This window comes from Tachypleus tridentatus, chromosome 9 (assembly GCF_004210375.1).
Source record: "Tachypleus tridentatus isolate NWPU-2018 chromosome 9, ASM421037v1, whole genome shotgun sequence".
Classification (NCBI taxonomy): Eukaryota; Metazoa; Arthropoda; class Merostomata; order Xiphosura; family Limulidae; genus Tachypleus; species Tachypleus tridentatus.
The window spans coordinates 28,381,087-28,404,729 of NC_134833.1; the positions used below are offsets into that span (position 1 = coordinate 28,381,087).

Below are 23,643 nucleotides of genomic sequence, written 5' to 3' on the forward strand. Positions count from 1 at the left end.
CAGTATCACAGTTAGTAAATGTGCCCAAGACGAGAAAAATTGTTGCTGAACAAACTATGAGTTTAGCCAATGATCACTCTCAATATTTATTACAGGGTATACAGCCAATGCACGTGGTACTGCAACAAAGGTTATAATCTAAACCTCATATAGAACGTAATATAAATGTCTAGTCAAGCTAAAATCGTTAAAATCAAGCTATTACATCATGGTATTATTTAATTACACCTGATGATAATCTTAACTATCCTCAACTATCCTGTAACATTAACATGCTACAGAATTATCATGACTACAGTGTGTTCTTGAAAACTTTTGTTACAACATCCACCGTATCTTTTGATTATGTTAATTTAGCATCCTCTTGTCAACTTACGTCAACAAAGGAAAAATCCCATTATATAAATAGACGAAAGTCCGTTCTGCTCATGTTACATGAGTACAGCACCCTCTGGTCGCGTTATATTTGTACAGTATTCTCTGGTAATAAAAAAAAACGTAGGAAAAAACACGGGTAGATTACAGTGTGTGTGTGTGTGTGTGTGTGTGTTTTTATAGCAAACCCACATTAGGTCATCTGCTAAGTCCACCGAGGGAAATCGAGCCCCTGATTTTAGCGTTGTAAATCCGTAGACTTACTGCTATACTAGCAGGAGACAGGTAAATCACAGTAACCAGGTGTACATAATGAGTGAGTTGTTTGTAACACCTGCTTGGTAAATGTGCAGTTGGTTTGTAACAACAGTATGGTCCAGATTCAATCATGCTTGCTGATAGTTTCAATCTTATTATCCTTCTCAGCGATCTATAACACCGAATGGATGTACAGGGACTGTCCACCCACAGGCAAAGTAAACATTTTCAAAACACTATATTACTAAAACATTCAAAATAATATCAGACAGTCATTCTTACTCCAAAACGAATTTCATGTATTAGTAGACTAAGAGAACACATGAGGAGTGGAACATCTACAGTTTCTGTAGGTCAGCAGACTACACGATGAAAGAAAAAAAAAATAAAAGGCTATAAAAAATAATTATAGATTATTGGGGGATATAAATCAATGACGTGATCTCAATAAATTAGTAGGCTGCAGCTGTTCTGGTATTTATGAGCACTATTCATATCCTGTCATGGTATTTTAGTAAAGAACAAATCGAAGTGGTTGCGGTAAATTAAATATCTAGGCCAGCTTAAAATTCGCGTGAATACTGAACTGTATGCTACGAGTGAGTGCGGCTGGTGAAATTAAGTTGATTGCCTGTGGTGCTATTACATGACGGTAACAATAGAACAAGCAACATGTGATTTTCATGAATAGTTAATTTCACAGAATCCCGTGATTATTGTTTTTTAGTTGGGCGGTTGACAACCAAGTCAACGTTCTAATCTTTGCCTCTGACCCAAGTAACAAGGTACAGATGATTGCTCCAAGCTAAGTTAGACCTAACCTAAACAACAAAACCTCTACGTAAAAATTTTTCTCAACCCAAACGAGCCGTTTTAACAAAACCTACAGTTGATTATAACGCAACATGTTAATTGATTTCGATTAACTGACCTACATTTAGCGTTATTCAAAATAAAAAAAAGAAACAAGTAATAACAAAAAATACCGTCCACAAAATCAGAAGCATTCTCGTAGAATATAAAATGACAACATAAAAATCTTAACATACATTTCTTTCATTAAAATCAATTTTAAACCACCTATTCCCAAAGTGCAAAAATAGTGTATAGGAAAAGCAACAACACTGAAACTATTTTTAAAAAGAAAATATCAAAATAAACATAGTACAAGTAAAAAATCGCACAGCCCAGATGTGTTGACTAATGCAAAAACCATACACCCAAGTTATATTAGATAATAAACTGTCAAAATAGATTAAATTTGAGATTGCTTAGTATTTACAATAATGAATTATTTTCCATGTTACACACGTGAATTTCAAACAGTAAGAAATTGGAATTTGTTAACATATTTGCCAACTATCCTGTACAGTTTTACTCGTTGAAATCGTAATTTAAATGAAAAGAAACAAGACCTAGTATGTAGCACTTACTTCGTTAAAATAAATAGTGTTATAAATTTTTACCTTAAAAACCTGATTTGTAAATGTGAATGGATTAAATACATTTGATAATTACAATTTACTTCCTTAATCTCATTAACACGATAACAGTCGTTGTTTATTTTCTTAAAAATAATGAAGTATAGAGCATCTGGACCACAGCTACATCTGTCGTGTCCAAGACGGCCTAATGACGAATGGGCTCATAGGCACTGGATATTACTGATGACATATTACATTATCTTTTACTTTCATTCACGGGATCTTAGAATTGAGACGGTTTGGTAATAATTCCATAAAATACGCCTTGAATGATAGACTTATTGAAAATCGCCTTAAATTATAGTTATTAACATAATCACTTTTTTTATTCAACGTATGCTATACAAACTTTCTTTTCAATCTTTCTCGATTTATCCATTGGTAAGTTGGGCGTAAACCGTTATTTACTGAACCTATATAATCATAGAACAAGAATCCTCTCCATTTAATCTATATACAACAGTTGAATGGTTGTGGAACAATAACCTCACGTTACAAGTTTTACATACATGTACATGTATAGCGTAGTAATACTTTTAAGAATTTCGGTTGGGACTACTTTTACATATTATATGTTTAATGTAATAATGGCATTTTGAGCCTTAACACCTATGGTTAGTTACTTACAGTTTCTCAACATTGTTTTGAATTTTGGATGCTGGAAAATTTACTCCAGGGGTCATGTTTTACTTAGCATCAGCAATGGTCCTGTTCTTACAACCTGCTGGTTTCATTTCTATCTCAGCAGCCACTTGTTGCAGACAGTCAAAAATGACGCAGATGTGTATCGTTACAGGTTTGTGCAATCTTTTTTTTAAAGACAAAACGTGTGAATTGGGGTTAAATCGGGTAGAGTATATGGAATATTCCTACCGCTCTGTAGGTGATACTTCTTTAAATGCCCCAAAACCCATTCTTCCTTACATTGTAACTTACAACCTCCTTATCCGTATCTGTAAGACCTGGTTGTCATATGTTTGAAGAGAAATCCAACGTTTCATCAGCGAGTTAAAACTGCAGATTATTTGAACGATAACTTACTTGCTGGTTTTATGAGGTTCCGATACTTCTTGTTCAGAGGCATTTCAAAAATCATTCCAATATTTCAGTCAATAAACAGTGTTTCTTATTTCAAAATGTCAACCAGTATATACCTCCTCTTTAATAGACTTAAACAATTGTGAATATTCACGCTTTGTGTGGTGTTTGTTTCATCTAGAATAGTATTAACATTAGCATTTGTCAACCTGAGAGACATCTCATATGTACACGGTTAAACGGCCAGGTCAGAAACTCCTAAGGTTCTCATATAGCAGTCCTTATTTAGATTTAAAAAATGGAAGATGAAATATCTCCGTCCTAGTGCATATATGTAGAGAAGGTACAACCCTCTAATCTACAGGTTCCAAACCTGTGGTCCACCAAATACCAACAGTCACATTGCTAGTCATAGTTTTATAATTTGTTAGTAGTCTGCGGCAGGATGAAAATTTTTATAAAAGAACTCAGAACTGCAAGTCTAGGAATATTTAGAAACTCCTGTCTTAACCCAAACTATCCGCAATTGGATGAAAGTTTTGCAAATGATTCCAGGATTGGGAATATTTTTGGAACACCCGTTTAATCCCAAAACAAACCATTCGCGGGAAGATGAGAATTTCGCGAAGAGAGTCAGAACTACGAAAAGTTTGCGAACTCCTAACCCACAAATTCCAAACTATTCGCGACAGGATGAAAGTTTGGAAAACCCTGTACGTGTACATCAGATTAACAGATGTCAAACAAAAGACCGAATGCGTTATAAACATGTTACGAAAGACACGCGTCTTATATCTAGTGCATAACAATTTTTCACAACAACGTGATTTTCCACATTATTTTCATTTCTGCTTCTATTAATCAATCTAGCAATAAAAAATTTATACTAATTATTCATCTAAACTACAAAATTATATAGAACACAAATGGAGTACGTTACAAATCAACAGAGGTTCCTCTGAAATATTATAAATATAAATGGTTAAATGACTTTCGTTGTAAATATATACCTCGACAGATCTCTAATAACGTAATTAAACTACAGTAGAAATGTTTCTTGCAAGGAAACAACAAAAACACATAACATCCAACTTTTATTTAAAATCGGGTCAATAAACTTCACTTAATTAATTGATTAATGTGACGGTATACAGGAAGATACATAGCGACAGGCATATCGTTATATATATATATATATATTCAGTATGTTAACAGCCTTAATTATAAAGACAGTGATAAATGGCCAGAACCAGATTCAAATATTTGATGAAGATCAATTAGATATAATGAAATGAAAAATACGCCTGGAGAAAAAAAATCCTTCATGACGCCGACATATTTAAAAGCAATTATCTTATTACGATGTACGATGTATCACAACCATTAGTAAAAACGATTACCAATCAAAAAATCATATCCAACCAACTTATAAACTAATACTACTAACAGTTAGAAATATCAAGGATAATAGAAAGTTATCTGATAAAGCATAAAAGATATTACATTTAATAACATTAGAACATTTTGAAAGTTGATCCAAGATGCGTGTGTGTGTACATTAGAGTAAAAAAAACCGATATGAGAGATTACTTAACGTTCTTACTGGTATGAATAAACAGTTTATCATTCACATACAAACATCAACATGTAAGGCTAAAGTTTCAAACCTCTGTTATCATATCGGCCCTTTAAACACTTTTCTAAACTGCTTATATGCCCTATTGCTTGTGGGCTTATAACTTTGTTACGTGTTGTCCCACTGACTGAGACTTTGTTACGTGTTATCCTACTGACTTCTGCTAGAATCCCAGTCAATTTAAATAGGCGAGGAGAATTTGGTTTAACATTATCCGTGTTATTCTACCGGAAGAAAAAAACGAATAAAATGACTGAAAAAACAGCGAAACAAGTTTTATCTGTTAGTTTCGAAGTTATACCCTACTTCTTTACCCCACTAGACTATGTGATGTCATTATACCTTAACACATAATAAGAAATGTAGTTTTTCTTTTATTGCATCTCAGCTTGGTAACTCATATTTGACAATTGTCTTACTTCGAAAATGAGTTGATTTTGGGAAGGACACGCAACAGTCCTTTTCGACGAAAGATATTTATATATTCAGATGATAAAAATATGTGAAAATCGGCAAATAAAATTTCAAAGTCGATGAAATATCTTGTACTTAAATCGCATTGAGAAAAAAGGAGAATATGAAAAAGTTTGGGATACCAGAGCCATTCAGAAAGAGACCTACAACAAGTCTAACCACAGCTGTTGTAAGCAAAATGCGGCATCTTGTGAGAATCCAAACACATGTCAATGATAAAAACTGTCGACATGCCTCAGGACAAAGTAAGTAACATAACCAAGAAGGATACTCGCCTTTGAACGAGGCAAGCAGGATATGGGTTCATCAAGTAAAGGCTTCCAGTCATATCACATGATCAACCGTCGCATACCTCGTGTAACTGGAATGTGAAACAAGTATTCTACACGATAACATACTGGTCAAATCGCTAGACGTAACATCCATGAATTAATATGGGATGGAATTATAGAAAAGGTCGCTAGAAAACCGTCGTCCTCGTGCACTATATGGATTATAGAAAGCTTGCAGGAATGAGTGGTGCGTTATGAACGTTAAAGCGTTACAAGCACAATCAGACGTGGCGACAAATACGACAATGATATGGCAAGACTTCAAAATCGTTTTAATATAACGTACTCAACCTCTGTACAATATCTTTCTTGGTCTTAATGCCCACATGTGTAAACTAGTTGTATAAACAATTCAGTTATGTTAAGAAAAACTGAAGCGAAATAAGACATACAATAAGAGTTTGTTCCATGTTTCGTAGTTTTGTTAAGTAATGTATGTCTATGCTTTGACAGTTATACTAATGGCAACGAGGCGAATTTAAAAACACGCGTTATGAAACGGTTTATATCTTCATGGTTACATTATAGACATATTTAGAATAAAACTTCAAAATCTGTGCTCAAATAAAGACAATTATGATTCAAGTACCGTTATCAAACAATTTTCAATGGCAATGACGGATGAACTTATCGCTTAATAAACTCATACGTTATCTTAGGAGGATGGTGGTTTAACACTGAAAAAAACATGACATCTGTTTCATCGTTTGTTGAAATTCACGCAAAGCCACCCATGAGATACTGAATTTGGAACATCCCTAATTTTGAAATGGCAGACTAAAATGAAGGCAGACAGTCAATACCACCCACCGCCAACTGTTGAGATAATCTTTAATCATCGAATAGTGAGTTTCACGGTCACATTACAAAGCCCACCACGGTTGAAATGGCAAGTATTTTCGGTGACGTGTTTTGATTCCGTAACCCGAAGATTGAGAGTCCAGTGTCCTAACCACATATTCACGTCTGTTTCTGAATAAATAAATGAATATCTTTAATGTCGTTTGATCGGGTATTTTGATATATTGTTAGCGTAAATAGAAAAGGATTTCTCATAACACTTTTTATGTTTATTCAACATAAAAAACCTAGGTAGAAATGAGATGATAATCCTATGTTAAATACATCTCGCTTATTACATTTTTTGCGCATAGTAACAATTCTACTGTGCATCCTTAAGAAAAATAACATATCGTTGACGTAGTAAGAACATAATGCTATACAAATACACGAGTTTTAAACACAGCCCGCCAATGGCGCTCCTCACGTGAAAGGATAATGACGTCGAGTCAGCCATGATAACTCAATTCAACATTTTTTTTTCTGGTTAGGCTTCATACAAGTAAAGGTAAAGAAACTTATAAAAAATGTCACTTTTGTTAGTCTTTTAGGAGCAAGTTTAAATAAACGGACCAGAAAATAAATTTATAAACGATCCACACGTAAGATGTTAGTAAATATCGCAGAAAACCTCAGGTCCAGATTTAGGTCTCGAAAATTTTACGCTGACCTTTTGAGGCGAACTAACGTTATTTTTAAGCTTGCAAAACAAAACAAAAGTATTAATTGGTGTTATTAGTAAAGTTTTACTTTCTGGACAAGTTGGTAATGGAACTTACTTGCCATATGTATACTGATTAAGTACCTTTGGTACACTGCTCATTTATACGTCTAAGCAATCACAACTACTTTTATTTTTAAAACTTGAGCTTAATATATTTTAGTATGGTTTGGTTTGTTTTGAATTTCGCGCAAAGCTACACGAGGGCTATCTGCAATAGCCGTCCCTAATTTAGCAGTGTAAGACCAGAGAGAAGGCAGCTAGTTATCACCACCCACCGCCAACTCTTGTGTTACTCTTTTACCAACGAATAATGGGATTGACCGCCACATTATAATGCCCCCACGGCTGAAAGAACGAGAACGTTTGGTGTAACGGGGATTCGAACCCGCGACCCTCGGATTACGAGTCGAGTTCTGTAACCACGTGGCCATACCGAGCATATTTTGGTATGGACCTGAGAGTTAGGTTAGCAATGCACCAAATCAGAAAAATTTTAGTTTTATGGTTTGCTAAGACGTACTTTTTTGCACTAAAGAAAAAGGTGCTAATTATATGCTTTGTACTGTTTGTTGTAATTTTCTAATTCTGTGTGATAATCATGTCGATCTTTATCCTGTACGTGCGGAAAATAGATCGAGAAATAATTTATCGTTATGTTCATTTCACCGAGAAGTTCGTAAATCGGGGCTAGTTTTAACTTCAAAAAATATAAATATATTACTCTGGGCTTATAAGATTTACTTGTTTCTACACTCAAAAGCTACACAGTGGACTATCTGCGCTTTACCTATCGCAAGTACCGAACCTTGATTTCAAAGTTACAAGCTCACTGCTGAGCCACTGTGGACAGGGATGTACCTGTGAGAACGATAAAGCTTGTTAACAAATGAAAAATAAAAGTACAACAAAACTACAGTTTTTTCTATTACACCCGTCCACACAACGTTAACCATTATGGTAGAATTTACTAATTCCTTATTTGTTTAAACAAATAATATGAAGTAAAAGGGGACAACTATAAAATAACTTTTGCTGGGTGTAAAAATACCCTCGTGTTATACTCCTACAAGTAGTAAATATTTTACTGTACGAATACAATGCTTATTAATATATTTTTAAAAATCTATTATGGACATATGAATAGCGCCCCTAGTGGCACAGCAGTATGTCAGCGGGCTTACAATGCTAAAAATCGGTAGGCACAGATAGCTTCAAAAAAACGATATAAATAAACTGAATATTTATTTATGTAAGAATATATTTAAATTTACTAAAATTGCAGGGATATAATGGTAAAGTACCACCATCGTCACAAATACATCTGATATCTGAAATTCACATACACTTCTACATGTCCAACATCTAATATGAGATCCCTCGTAAAAATGCCATCTTGAGGAAGAGATAGACTCATTATTGAAGTTCACCCCACCAAGTCGTAGGATGATGCGCTTAATGTTTCTACCGTGTATGACCACAGTGTACATCAATCATCTCCTGACACCTAAGGCATAAACTGGCAATCAGTTGTCAAGTCTCCTGCCACTTTCAAATAAACAGCTTTTTAAACCCACTCCAGGAAGGCTCACTTATGTAATTATAACACCACCAAAAAACACATCCCACGATGTTCTGAATCCATTATCAATGGATTCAATAGATGACAAACACAACAGCCTGCTTCTTCCATCAGTACATGTATCTATATCATAGCGGAAGAGAACCAAGAACTTATGATAGACATATGATGAGGGTGGGACCTCCAGACTATAACAAAGATCTATATGTTCAATACATTTGTAACGTCACTCGGTTGGTGATCCCTCCCACTCTCTGATTACGTTTCCATGGTAATTTTACGTGTTATCGTGTAAAGTCTAAAAACTTACTGCAAAGGAAATTTTAATTAGCACTTCGATTCTGTAGTGACAAATGAAATACGTGTCGTATTATTATCCCTCCAAACCATATATAAATGCAATACGATTATTACTCACTCGCGGTGGTGGGAAAAATACTAAGTATAGAGTGCTCATACTATTTGGCAAGAAAAAAAAGGAGAGACAAGTATTGCGTAACAGGTAACAGAACGATGTGGTGCGTTCATTAATTGGTTCGTAAGAACATCTATCCAAACCCTTCAAAACACGTGCCCTAAGGCAGCAGCTTTGCTTTAACCTGTTCAGTGCCGTAGACGAGATAACTCGTCCAAACCGATCGGTAACACAGTGCCACGGACGAGTTCATTCTTTCTCAATAATACTTAACTGCAACGCTAGATGTCAGCACCATACATGCATTTGACCTACTTACAAATTGTTTCACTTTCGATCCAAAATGGCGTCACGAACAAGTTACAAAATGAAGAAGCATTAGAGTTGTATTACAGCAGCTGAAATACTTGGCAGTCAACAGGTTAAGGCTTATACTGTCAAAACTCTTATTCCATTAACACCCTACATTCACGTATAATGTCTAACAATATTGACATACACATTTCTCCAAATTTTATACGTTGTAGTAAACTGTACCAAAAATTGTCTCAGTTTTTTTTTCCCCGTTTTCTTTCTTCAGAGAAGAACCTTATGTGCTTGTTTTCGGTATCGTAATCAAACTACACGTTGCTTGAATGTGACACTATACGAGTCGCAATCACGACTTTCGACTCATTTTTCATTTAACTGTTGATAGTTCTTACAGTCGTGATTTCTAAGTAAATATTCTGAGCATGTGTTAGGGCTCGTTGACGACCGCCACTACGGGTTCCAACTGCTCATGACGATTACAATATGACCTGCTGCAATTCATCACCGAGATAGCTCAGTTCGAATTAATATAACCTCTCTCTGGTGAGTTCTACAATACTCAAATTGCGGCTTTGGGACATCGTAAAAGGGTCAAATGTTGCACTGTAAAAAGTCTGCCCCATATAATATCAAACACTGAATGCCTTAAACTATATCTGATAATCACAGTTTAAAATGGGTGACGAAATGATAATGATTTTACGAAGACATGCACCGGTAGACAGAGCATAAGGCAATTGAATACTCAGATAACTCATTACACGGCGGTTCACAGAAAATTTTCCTCAGTAACTCAAGGTCAGGTAAAATATGCAACAGCGCCACCTGCTTTTCTCTGTGTAATATTAACATTTTTGATCAAACTGTATAATTTATGAAACAATATTTTTGAGTTAGTGTCTACTATTCGTATATATTATGTTCCAATCAGCTTAGATTCTGTGGTAAAATTGATCACCACAGTTAACTAATATCTGATTTATTTACGTACTTAAACGGAAACTCGTTTACTGTTAGCAGTCTTAAAGTGGTACGTGACTTGACTACAATAACTACTGTCGATTATTTTTATTGCTTGATGACGTAACAGTAATTCCTCTCGTCTTTAAATCTCCCAACCAGTTAACAAATATACACATACTACCAATACGTCAAATGGTAAACTAGCGAAAATGAAACTGCATATCACTGGTATGTCTCGTCACACCTACCATCTTGAACCGTCTGGTGTACCGTACTTATACGCATACTCAATGACAAAGATTTCAAGTTTCACGAGAATTAAACCAGCTTCGAACTTCTTACTCAAGGCAGCTTCTACGAAATGGTCACATATGATGAAACCCGGATGGGTGTGTTATTGGGTAATGAAACGAAAAACACTTGTTTGGTAATTTAGTTTATTTTATAATAAGAATTTGATTTAATAATATTAATTACTTTTCTCTACATAAGTATAAATTATGAGATGTAACTAACGTGAAATCTTATTAGATATGTATATTCCAACTCGAAAATTTACATTGTTGCAATATCCCATGTTACTACACATAAACCAGTGTCATGGGCGGAGTTTGGGTCTAAAATGGGGGTAGAAGAGGAAAAAATCTGACTTAATTACATTGGATGTGTGTATTACCCCATGAAAAAGGGGAAAAAACTGCTTGTCCTTGTCCTCTGGTATTCCTACCTCCAATTAGCATAATGTCGAACTTTGGGGTTCGCAATTTTCAAAATTATAGTATTCATTTTATCGTGTGTAAAAGGTGTAACGACATTTCACCCAATCACAATTCTGTTCCCTCGAAAGTGTATTTCATTACTTTTAAAACGTTTTCATTCAAAATTCCGTACTGAACAGACTTTACGAACATTACAAAATATATTGCACTGATGTTTAACACAAAAATATTTTGTAAATGATACAATTATATTTTGAAATCTAAATTCACATCCAGTGAAGACGTGTTTTCTTATTTTGTTTTGTACATAAATTGATATTCAAATATTACATCACAAATATTGTTTAAATGACACTAAATGAAAGATATAGTTTAAATACTTTTGACGTGTTAAATTAGTGTTCACTCAAGTCATTAAAATACATCAAGATCGACTGTTGCGTGGTAGCTTGAACTTTTCGTGATTTTACATAATTTTCAAGATGGTTTCTTTTCATGAAAACATTCTTTCAACGTTATTTACTAACGAGGTAACACGGCTTTGTGAATATACTGGCGTTGTACAATTATCAAGGAATACATAGAATCTCAAGAAACTTCCTGAGAGTTCTACAAAATTACGAAAACCATAAAAACGAGTCAGGTATCATTTCCAATAATTAGATCAACCGTCGTCCTCGGGCTACAACCCTGCAAACTCAAATTGTCTTGCGAAGTAGAACAGCCCAGTAACAGGAATCTCTTATTGTATTTGTTTGTTTGTTTTTATTCTAGAGTATGCAGACCTATACAATGGACTATCTGAACTCTGTCCATCACGGGAAACTCAACTCCGGATTTTAGCGTTTCAAATCCGTAAGCTCAACAATAACCCATAGCGAGGACAATCTAAACTATCACAATAGGGTCACTGGATCTAATGTAATTGTAGGCAATCCAAAAGTGTATTTTACATATTTGAAGCAAGATGTTGCTTTAATATTGATTAAAGTACTATTAAGATTTTACGCTGTTTTAAGCTGGCTAATAAACTTAATGATCCAATGTTCAAGTGTAGTTCAAACTTTAAAAGGCGTGTTTATGTCATCAACAATTCTCAACGCTTAATACTGTACTTTTCTCATATCTATAGTTTAAAACGGTTCTTTTTCTCAAGCGGAACGTCGTACCGGTACATTTTAACGGGACATCACAGATACATCGCTTCTTGTGGTGAAACAGAAATATTTCATTTGTGTAATTTATTACACTCGTATCAAAGTGCTCATGTTATAAGATTGCCATATAGGAATGAGGTGGACTGTTCGATCATGGAGTGGTTGAAATAACAAATAGTAAATATATATGAGCTTTGAAACCCCCCTAAAAAAAAAAAGTTTAAAAACCATAATACCAGTATAGTCGGAATTGTCATCTGCTAGGTCATTATCATGCCACTGTTAGTATCGTACAGTACGCGATATGGCTATAAACTACGTGATATGCTACTAAATTAGGATAATAAAATTACATTACAACGAGAGAAAACGGCTACACATTGTTCTTGTACTGCTCGGACTAGGTATGTTAAATTAGACTAAGTAAAAAAATAAGGGGGGGATGATATAGATCTAAATGTGAAACCCGTGCTGTCTAAAACTTTCAGTTAGTGTTATTACTTATTCCCCTCTTATCTCTTTCAAATATGGTCCAAGATAGTCTCCTTCCTCCATGGGGTTAACTGCATACAAAATACGAAGAAAGGTTCACTTTTTAAGATAGCATGTAACATATTGCATGTTTTTGTAATACTTCTATTCTAAGCCTGTCTTCTCTTTGTTTTCCATCGACTGTCCTAACTATTTCTACTATTTTCTATCATTTCTCAACGTGCCAGGTTATTCTTTTTACCCATCTATTTAAATTTAAAACGGTAGTCTTACAGAGTTTAAAAAATAGTATAACATTCGTCTTTACACTTTTAGGATGATGGATTTTCATAAAATACTTGAGTTCTATACACAAGTATAACACTTGTTAATCAGATTTTTGCACGTTAGGAATATTGATATTAATTATTCTTATTAATCAATACTTATTTTATATTCCGTAATTACAAAACTTATGGAAAATCAAAGAGTATTCAAGCTTTATAAGCAAGTAAATTATACTGTATGTTCAAATTTTACAATACTGTTAGCGGAAGGATATACTAACAATAGTACAATCTTTATAAGAGCACTACGGATCGCTAGGAATTGCATAAGCCTTTAATAAAACAAAAAGCGCTTTAAACAGTAAATATTCAGTTCAAACAATACTTTAAAACCTTTACTTGAACTGCTAAAGCTGTACACATACAAATGCACACAAAAAACATGTATGCTAGAATAACAAAAAAATACGCTCAAAGCTTGCCCGTTTTAATTATTTTCTTGCTAGCCTGCAACAAAAAAGGCTTGATATATTGCACCAAACCTTTTGTAGAATACTAAATAAAATACTGTTAAGGTATTGAAAAGTCGACCATCATGAACCGCATTAGTTAGTTACTAGCTATGTTTATTACAATGTATAAAATAAACTACCACGTAATCCTGTGCACATGGGCATTAAAAAAGTCAGTAAACAACACAGATAAAAAATTGGGAATTTAAAAACCTGCAAACAGATATAATAAAAATTAATGGAACATGGCTGGAGATACTGTTGGCACTATTTACCCAAACTACAAATCCTTATTTTAACCATATCAAATGTAACTAGGTTTTGTTTGTTTGTTTTTGAATTTCGCACAAAGCTACTCGAAGGCTATCTGTGCTAGCCGTCCCTAATTTAGCAGTGTAAGGCTAGAGGGAAGGCAGCTAGTCATCACCTCCCACCGCCAACTCTTGGGCTACTCTTTTACCAACGAATAGTGGGATTGACCGTAACATTATAACGCCCCCACGGCTGAAAGGGCGAGCATGTTTAGCGCGACGGGGATGCGAACCCGCGACCCTCAGATTACGAGTCGCACTTCTTAACACGCTTGGCCATGTAACTAGGTAACAACGTGGAGTTAAAATAATGAAACATTGTGAATAATGTCTGTAGTATTTCCAGCCTTGTTTCCTCAGTTTTATGTTTTACGATCTGTACTTGCAAGCTTTCAAATTCTTTTTTTTTTTTATCTTGTAATATTAAATCCTACAGTAGTGCTATCGTAAAGAGTATGCTAACAATAGTGCAATCTTTGTAACGAAGTCAGGGTATTTTGTGGTAACAGTCCTTATAAATGACATCATTGCGAAAATGTTTTAAGATATCTCCTCATAAAAATACCTATTTGATGACGCAAATAGGAGCGGCTACAAAAGATTTGGTCTATGCAATATTATGTCCACTTACCAACCCATGGGGCGTCCAGCGAAAAGTTTCAAGTCTTAACAAAAGCTCGAAAAAAATAACTGTTGGCTGTTTCTACAGGATAGGCGCGTAACTGTCACGTGGCCTTGGTTTACAAGAGATACCAAGCTGGGGAAACATTCTTTACAACTGGTGTGATAAATGGAATCGAAAGAAATTTTGACGAACACGGTGATAAACAGGGAATATTGCAAAAATGATATTTTCTTAGTACAAAAACAGGAAAGTCGGCTATCGGCAAATTATCTACCGGGGGGAACTAAACCCTGGATTTTAGCATTGAAAGTTCATAATCTTGCCCCTAACCCACCGAGGAAGATATAATTTTGAAGTTAGGACTCTGAGTAAAAGGGGAGTTGTATGAAGTCAGTCAAGAGGCATTCCTAACAGTCAATGCAAACACGTCACTTGTGTAGCAAACAGGAAGTTTGTATAATTAAACATTACATGTACTGTATGGTCTACGGAAGAAAACAAACAACGAATAATATAAGTACAAACTTTTTTTCTAAATACTACTTTAGTGGTTATTTAAGGACCACATGAAAGTTAAGTCGTGTTGAAATACAAGTCATTAAAAGATGTTCCTATGTTGCTAGGACTATCTGTGCTGTGCCCATCACAAATATCTAAACCCGGATTTTAGTGTATTAAGCCTTACAAGACTTAGCGCTGCACCCTTGGGGATGGGGGAAGGGGTAACACTGAAAGAAAAGATAACAAAAATTTATCCATATCCGAAAATAAATATATATCTGATACTGATATCTTGCATCCAAGACAAAATCGAAGATATAAAAATAAAACAGAGCAAAAGGAAATCACATTCATTTTAACATATTTTATTGTTAGTTACTGCATTGTTAGCTTCTTTTTACTCGAAAAATTTGAAATAAGAAATACGAAGAAAAAACTTCTTATTCGGTAAAAAAGCCTAAAAACGCACGGTACCGAGCAATACTTGTATGAATGTTAGTTACAATCTAATCTGACCTGCAGGGAATATGTTCCTGCGGCCTTCGCCTTGAAAAGCTCGTTCAACTGTAAGTGACAAAACAACCACTGCCCCGAGCCCTCAACCTAACAAGTTAAAAGCCTTATGATGGTTGGCCTTGAAGTTTCGAGTTACACTGAATTAGTTTTTATATACGCCTCTGTACTTCCTCACCAAAACGTGTAATAACAACTGGTTTCTTTACATATTTATTTATGTATAAATTCAATAAGGAAGGCCTAGTATGGTTATTAGACAATACCACGCATCACACGTTTCTAAAGACGTTTTTAATAACACAAATTTCAAATGGTTAACTGTTTTACTTTGAGTAGAGCTCCCGACTGTCATCTACTTTGGCTGAGATTGTATTTGTTCTAGGAAAATATTTTCCCATTATCAATACTTATTCCCAAAAACCACTAGTGTATCACTATTATTTAAGTCAGGCATATATTAGCAAATGATTCGATAATTAAACTGTTTCAAAAATGTTATAGTTAATCCAAACACCGATAACACTGGTCAACTTAAAAAATTGGTTCAAAGGAAGTCTGAATTAACTCATCGTAGTGGAAGTTTCAGTCTGGGCAACACCTTACATTTGGGCACGTTCGCTAAATAGCAGCAACCTCCGCCAAGGGAGCTTTGTTTGTTTGGAATTAAGCATAAAATTACGCAATGGGCTATCTGTGCTCTGCCCACCATGGGTATCGAAACCTGTTTTTTAACTGTGCGACAAACCGCATTGCCACTGGTGAAACCTGGCTCTGAACTCAACAAGGGAATACATATCACTTTTATCAACGGTATTCCTAGTTTAAATTTATCAGAAACTGTATATCTGTAAAAATATCTGTACATTCAAGTAGATAAACATTAACAAAGGCAAATTCAAAATAACAATTCAATTTTAGATTTGATAAATAAATTTATTTACTAGAATATTTTTCATTTTTTGGACAGTTTGTTACTACGCCTGAATATATGAGGTGCAACAAGGATTCAAGTATTTAGAAATGAAGTTAAACTACAATTGTACAGATGAAAAAATATTTAGGAAAAGCTCTGACTTTTGTAACGCACCTATAGCTGAAAGAGCCTACAGTTCACAGTCCAACATGCTAATAATGATAATCGAACCTGTGTATTACTGACGTACATAAGGTTGGTCCTTAATATAACAGCTTTTAGGTATTTGGCCAGCGTTCAACACCACACGCTCTGAAACAATGTTACTTGTGTATCACACAGTCTATACCTTCGCTTACCGTTAGTCAATAACTCATTCACTTTACAGTTGTATGTACTTAACATCACTATACACCCAGCGTCCTGTATCCTTCAAAAATGTTACTTCTACACCCTGTTCGTTACCTTGCCCAAACCTTACTGTTATGTTTGACCCGATGAATTCAAACTTATAAGCGACCAATATTTTTTTTTCTTTGCAAAGCTTTTACTCCTTTTATGATAAATAAAATAAATGTAATAAACATAAAACTATATTTAATTGCATCATAACATTATCGAAACCAACGTGGGATCAAATAGACCCGAAACATAACAGAAGAGTTAAGAACGACACATGTACATCACAATGAAAACACTAAATTATGTACTTCGGCTAGGTGTCAGGCTGTCCGCCAGCACTATCTTATTAAAGTATGTTGGGCTTTCCCTCGGCATGAATCAGTACCCATATTGATTGATCTTTCTGAACAACGGGTACACCCTGCTTCACTTTCAGTTAGTAATATATTTTGTCTTACAGTAACGACCGCGTACTGTCCAACAACGTTATGTGTATTAGACTTTAGTATTAAAAACTAGTATCTTATATATATTCGCTTATTCATAGAACGGTAAGATCGTTCGTCAAATTTAAGTTCTCCAAACTTGGGATTCTCCTTGATGTTAATAAGGACATTATTTTTTATCGATCAGCAGAAATTTTGAATTTTATATCTCACTGTCTGGGCTTCTCAATATTTGTGGCCTGGTTACCGCTGGAATTTACTTAGTGTGTGATTGGCTTCTTTTCTTGAACACTGAAATCTACCTACTAGAAACTTTAAATATTAAGATCAGTGTTTAACCTTTTTTGGGGTCACGGAACCTTTTAAGAATCTAATTCGAAAGCTATGGGTGCCTCTTCAAAACAAAATGCACATAAAGACAAAATAATGTATTGCCCCCGGTTTATGGATCCCCGATTATAACTCTCGCATTAGAGTCACGCGCTGCTGTGTGTGAAAACGTGCTTTACAATAATATAAAATGTACCCGAGTTAAGGTCCACGATAAAACGGTGAAATCATAATAAAAGAAATATATATAGTGTTGTGGTTCTTATTATAGTGCAATTTACCTCTTACAGGGGTTCTTAAATGCGTTACATGGGGAGTGCTTTTTTTTTTTACGCAGCTAATTTATATGTCTTGAAGCACGAAGTGTTTCACAGCAAAAATACACATCCTTAAGTTGTTATACACCAAGTCATCTAATCTAACTACTTGAGAAACCCACGCTCGCTTGAAATATGGTAACACTACCGGAGGTTTCATGTTAAAGTAAACTGCCATAAAAAACACCCATACAACCTGATTCATTTACCTCACTTAGTATTCCGTGTTTGAGAAAAATAATTCATCAAAATGTATAGAAGTTTGCTATCACTATATTATTTTGTTTTGCTAAATCTAGATTAACTTATATCTTATTCAAAACACCCTATTGCTTTACCTACTGCAAAATAAAAAATATTGTAATATCATTTAATTACATAACAGTGTAGTTTTAAAACTCATTATGACAGTTCTAAATGAAAATTAACAAGTCTATTTTATAATGTTTCTTCAGAAAGTAATGTCTGTAGCCTCAGTAATGAGTTGTAGGTCACCAAGTGAACAATAAACTGGGTGCTATAACCTACTGTCATCAGATTTGTTTAAATTAATATAACCTACTGATCAACAGATACTGAAGCCAACCACTTTTTAATGTAACCCACTGATCACCAGATGTGTTTAAATCAGTCTAATGTAACCCACTGATCACCAGATGTGTTCAAATCAGTCTAATGTAACCCACTGGTCACCAGATGTGTTCAAATCAGTCTAATGTAACCCACTGGTCACCAGATGTGTTCAAATCAGTCTAATGTAACCCACTGATCACCAGATGTGTTCAAATCAGTCTAATGTAACCCACTGATCACCAGATGTGTTCAAATCAGTCTAATGTAACCCACTGGTCACCAGATGTGTTCAAATCAGTCTAATGTAACCCACTGGTCACCAGATGTGTTCAAATCAGTCTAATGTAACCCACTGATCACCAGATGTGTTTAAATCAGTCTAATGTAACCCACTGGTCACCAGATGTGTTCAAATCAGTCTAATGTAACCCACTGGTCACCAGATGTGTTCAAATCAGTCTAATGTAACCCACTGGTCACCAGATGTGTTCAAATCAGTCTAATGTAACCCACTGGTCACCAGATGTGTTCAAATCAGTCTAATGTAACCCACTGATCACCAGATGTGTTTAAATCAGTCTAATGTAACCCACTGATCACCAGATGTGTTCAAATCAGTCTAGCGTAACCCACTGGTCACCAAATGTGTTCAAATCAGTCTAACGTAACCCACTGGTCACCAAATGTGTTCAAATCAGTCTAACGTAACCCACTGGTCACCAAATGTGTTCAAATCAGTCTAAATCTGTAACCCACTGGTCACCAGATGTGTTCAAATCAGTCTAATGTAACCCACTGGTCACCAGATGTGTTCAAATCAGTCTAATGTAACCCACTGATCACCAGATGTGTTTAAATCAGTCTAATGTAACCCACTGGTCACCAGATGTGTTCAAATCAGTCTAATGTAACCCACTGGTCACCAGATGTGTTCAAATCAGTCTAATGTAACCCACTGGTCACCAGATGTGTTCAAATCAGTCTAATGTAACCCACTGATCACCAGATGTGTTCAAATCAGTCTAATGTAACCCACTGGTCACCAGATGTGTTCAAATCAGTCTAATGTAACCCAATGATCACCAGATGTGTTCAAATCAATCTAATGTAACCCAATGATCACCAGATATGTTCAAATCAGTCTAATGTAACCCACTGATCACCAGATGTGTTCAAATCAGTCTAATGTAACCCACTGATCACCAGATGTGTTCAAATCAGTCTAATGTAACCCACTGGTCACCAGATGTGTTCAAATCAGTCTAATGTAACCCACTGGTCACCAGATGTGTTCAAATCAGTCTAATGTAACCCACTGGTCACCAGATGTGTTCAAATCAGTCTAATGTAACCCACTGGTCACCAGATGTGTTTAAATCAGTCTAATGTAACCCACTGATCACCAGATGTGTTTAAATCAGTCTAATGTAACCCACTGGTCACCAGATGTGTTCAAATCAGTCTAATGTAACCCATTGGTCACCAGATGTGTTCAAATCAGTCTAATGTAACCCACTGGTCACCAGATGTGTTCAAATCAGTCTAATGTAACCCACTGATCACCAGATGTGTTCAAATCAATCTAATGTAACCCACTGATCACCAGATGTGTTCAAATCAGTCTAATGTAACCCACTGGTCACCAGATGTGTTCAAATCAGTCTAATGTAACCCACTGGTCACCAGATGTGTTCAAATCAGTCTAATGTAACCCACTGATCACCAGGTGTGTTTAAATCAGTCTAATGTAACCCACTGGTCACCAGATGTGTTCAAATCAATCTAATGTAACCCACTGGTCACCAGATGTGTTTAAATCAGTCTAATGTAACCCACTGGTCACCAGATGTGTTTACATCAATTTAATGTAACCCACTGATACCCAGATGTGTTTAAATCAGTCTCTATTTTAATCTACTCTTCACCTGATGTTTAAATAAATCCTTATAATATAACCTACTGAGAACCAGACCTATTTAAGCCAGTCTTATGTAACCTATTGATCATAAAATTTGGTTCTATGCCTCATTAGTCCATCTACTGTAACTACATATTTCAGTATATCTAAACAAATCTTTTTTGCTATAACCTATAAATTACTTATAAACCATGTCTGCTGAAGTTAGTTTCTGTTGAATTATCTGATAATTCAATTAATAATTTAATAAATTAATAATAATTTAATTCAACTAATAAAATATCTATAGTTCATCTAGTGTAATCTTTCTGTTGAATTACGTGTGAGTCTAAACTTATCCTCTGTTAAATTATAGAAGGGAAATAAAATATTCAGAAGATATAACAAGCGACCACTTCATTACAAAATAATAAACGTTACATATTTAAGTTAGAGTGTATAATACACTCTCACATTGTCAGGAAAAAACTGTCTATAGTAAATTTCAAAGGATATGCAAGATCTTGAGATAGATATGTATTTTTAGTATTTATCATAAAACTAAGGATACAGTTTAGAAAAGTTTGACTGGTTGATAACTATAAAAAAATGGGGTCCCATTATGAAGACTAATCATATATATAGGTCCAAGAAACCTAAATTTGAAAGAAGATACAATATTTCAGCTTCTATACTAAAGCCTTAAGACAGCCTTGATATAAAAGCTGAAATATGTTCCCCTTCTCTATCAATGAGCAGTTCATGACAGTTTTCAAACAGATCTTTACAATTTAACACTTTACAGTAAAATCAGTAAAATTGTTTCAAAATCATAGATATAGAGGAATTATGAAATAATTGAGGCATAACCTTAGATGAAATTTCTTTATAGTAGCATTCATAAACACATTAAATGGAAATCTTAAAATTAATTATTAAGGTAACTTATTTACATGATTTAATTGATTTACAATTTACTAAATGTTTCTGGTATAGAAATGTAATTCATACATTCTCCTTGTGTTACAGTTTGAACCGTTCAACCACTTTCCCGGATCTTTACGTAAGCTATCCTGCATGATAAAAGGCTAGCTACTTCTTACGTGGCTCTCTAACAGTCATGTAACCTAAGGAACTATCTCAAGTATAGTGTAGTTCATTTACTATATGTATAATTCAACTAGATTAAACACACAGGTAACAAAATACCATCTTTAAATCAGTTAGTTACAAGTACTGTGTCATTTACTTCAGTAGAAAATCTCAAGTTATAAAAGAAAGTCAAGTGATACAGATTAAAATGTTAGTTTTAGCAAGACATTCTCCTTATAATGAAAACATAGTATTAGTAAACGTACTCTTTGATTTTTTTTTTATCAAAATAACACAATGATTTCATAATGTATCAGCAGAAGATACAAACCTTTTCTCTCTCACCCAATTTCAAGAATCAAATGTCACGAAAACATAAGTTTCTGTGAATTAACCCAATAAAGGTTTTGTAAAAAGACAAGATTGTCAGTTGTACTTCATCACAATTGTCTTTCTTCTTCAAATAGTTAAAACAACAGCCAAATTATACCTTGAGATGAGAAAAATTTCACCTTTACAAAAAGTCACCATGATTGCTATAGAGTTGAATGCAATATTGTCTGAACAGTATACAACACTATGTTTGATACCAGGATTAAAGAGACAATGGATATGTTAGTCATCTAAATAATAGTTATATGTTAATGAAACATAAAACTATTCATGACCCTTTCAAGACTTAAGTTTTCATTGCATGGTTACAGTATACTAACAAATGAGTGTCAATCAGAAGTATCATGAATTTTCACTCGCAAGTTATATATAGTACGTCTTGATGTCAGAGCAAATATAAATACTATTAAGTTTTTAGGCCAAAAGATTTTTACTTTTGCATCACTAACGTTTATGGCTTATATACCTCACATATTTTCACCTCTTAAACTTTGATCCTTTTATCATAAAACAGTTATTTTGCTCAAACTGATCCAAATGGCCATTGAACAATGATTTTGAGATGAAAATTTTATAATAATAATAATGGTTATGAAATTTAATGAAACATTATCAATACTTACATATATTAAACCAGAGTAATATCGATCTTTCAAGTTATGTAGGACAGATGCTTCATTAAGACATGTTAATTCTGCCATGTCTTCGACTTTGCTGAATTTTGGAGGATTCATTTTTTGGGCATCGTCTTTATTCACCACGCATCTTTTACTTGTCTCCACGATTTCCACTTCCAGTTCATCTCCTCTGTCCACTTTAATGCTCGCTGAAACGAATCCTTGTTGTTCGTGGGGTATCCAAATTAATTTTTTGGATGTCCATTCCGCCTGGATAGTGGGGTCGTTTATCCCAACGTTTCTGTCAACAACAAGGTATTTCAATTCCGGGTCTTTACGAAAGTCCACTGAGACTGGTTCCGCCATGTCGCTTATAGAATGCCGTGCTCAAGTAATATCGGGCCGTATTCAGCAAAGTTGCTGTCGCCGGTGAATTAATAATAATAGTGGAAAAAGCCTCTCCAACAATGTCTGTCGTGCAGAGCGTTGTGGTCTAACAATATATACTAGAAAAAAATAACAACTATTTAAATGTAATTTGAAATATTTAGCTTTAAGTACGAATGTATTAACAGAGATAAAGAATATCGAATATGTATGCTATGCAACTTCTTGATACAGCACTTATACAATCTCATGTAGCGAATACATCTAATAACTAGGCCTACTACCAACAGCCGCCGCCCGGTCTGTACTACTTTTCTGCGCATGACAAAAAATATAACTGCGGCACGTGACTAGATATCTCTGACAGCACCACTATGCGGCTAACGACTTACTCTTGATGAGTCACCAGTTAAATTATGTCACTAGTTGTGGTGTTTTTCGATTTGTTTGTTTTTAATTCGGAAAACAGTTATGTCCACTAAGAAGTTTGTGAACAGATGTAGATATTTCTGAACAAGTGTAATAATATTACTTTTCTGTATATATCTCTACGGCTTAAAATAGTATTATAACAACGTTGTGCAATACCACAAATAGCAAACTAAATGTATTTCAAGAATATTTGAAGTATGTGGTATTATTATCATATAAAATATTCCTTAGTGTGTGTAATAAATTTTCTTTTCTTGGGGCCCGGCATGGCCCAGCGCGTAAAGGCGTGCGCTTCGTAATCTAAGGGTCGCGGGT

At 34.7% G+C, this 23,643-nt stretch overlaps 1 protein-coding gene across 1 annotated transcript in view; it reads right to left on the minus strand.

The window, feature by feature from the left end:
• Window positions 1-23,215, minus strand: part of LOC143224933 (myosin heavy chain, non-muscle-like) — a 134,073-nt gene extending 110,858 nt beyond the window's left edge. The window contains 1 exon segment of the mRNA XM_076453428.1: window positions 22,516-23,215. Coding sequence (XP_076309543.1) covers window positions 22,516-22,875 — 360 coding nt within the window. The 5' untranslated portion in view covers window positions 22,876-23,215.
• Window positions 23,216-23,643: the final 428 nt, after the last annotated feature.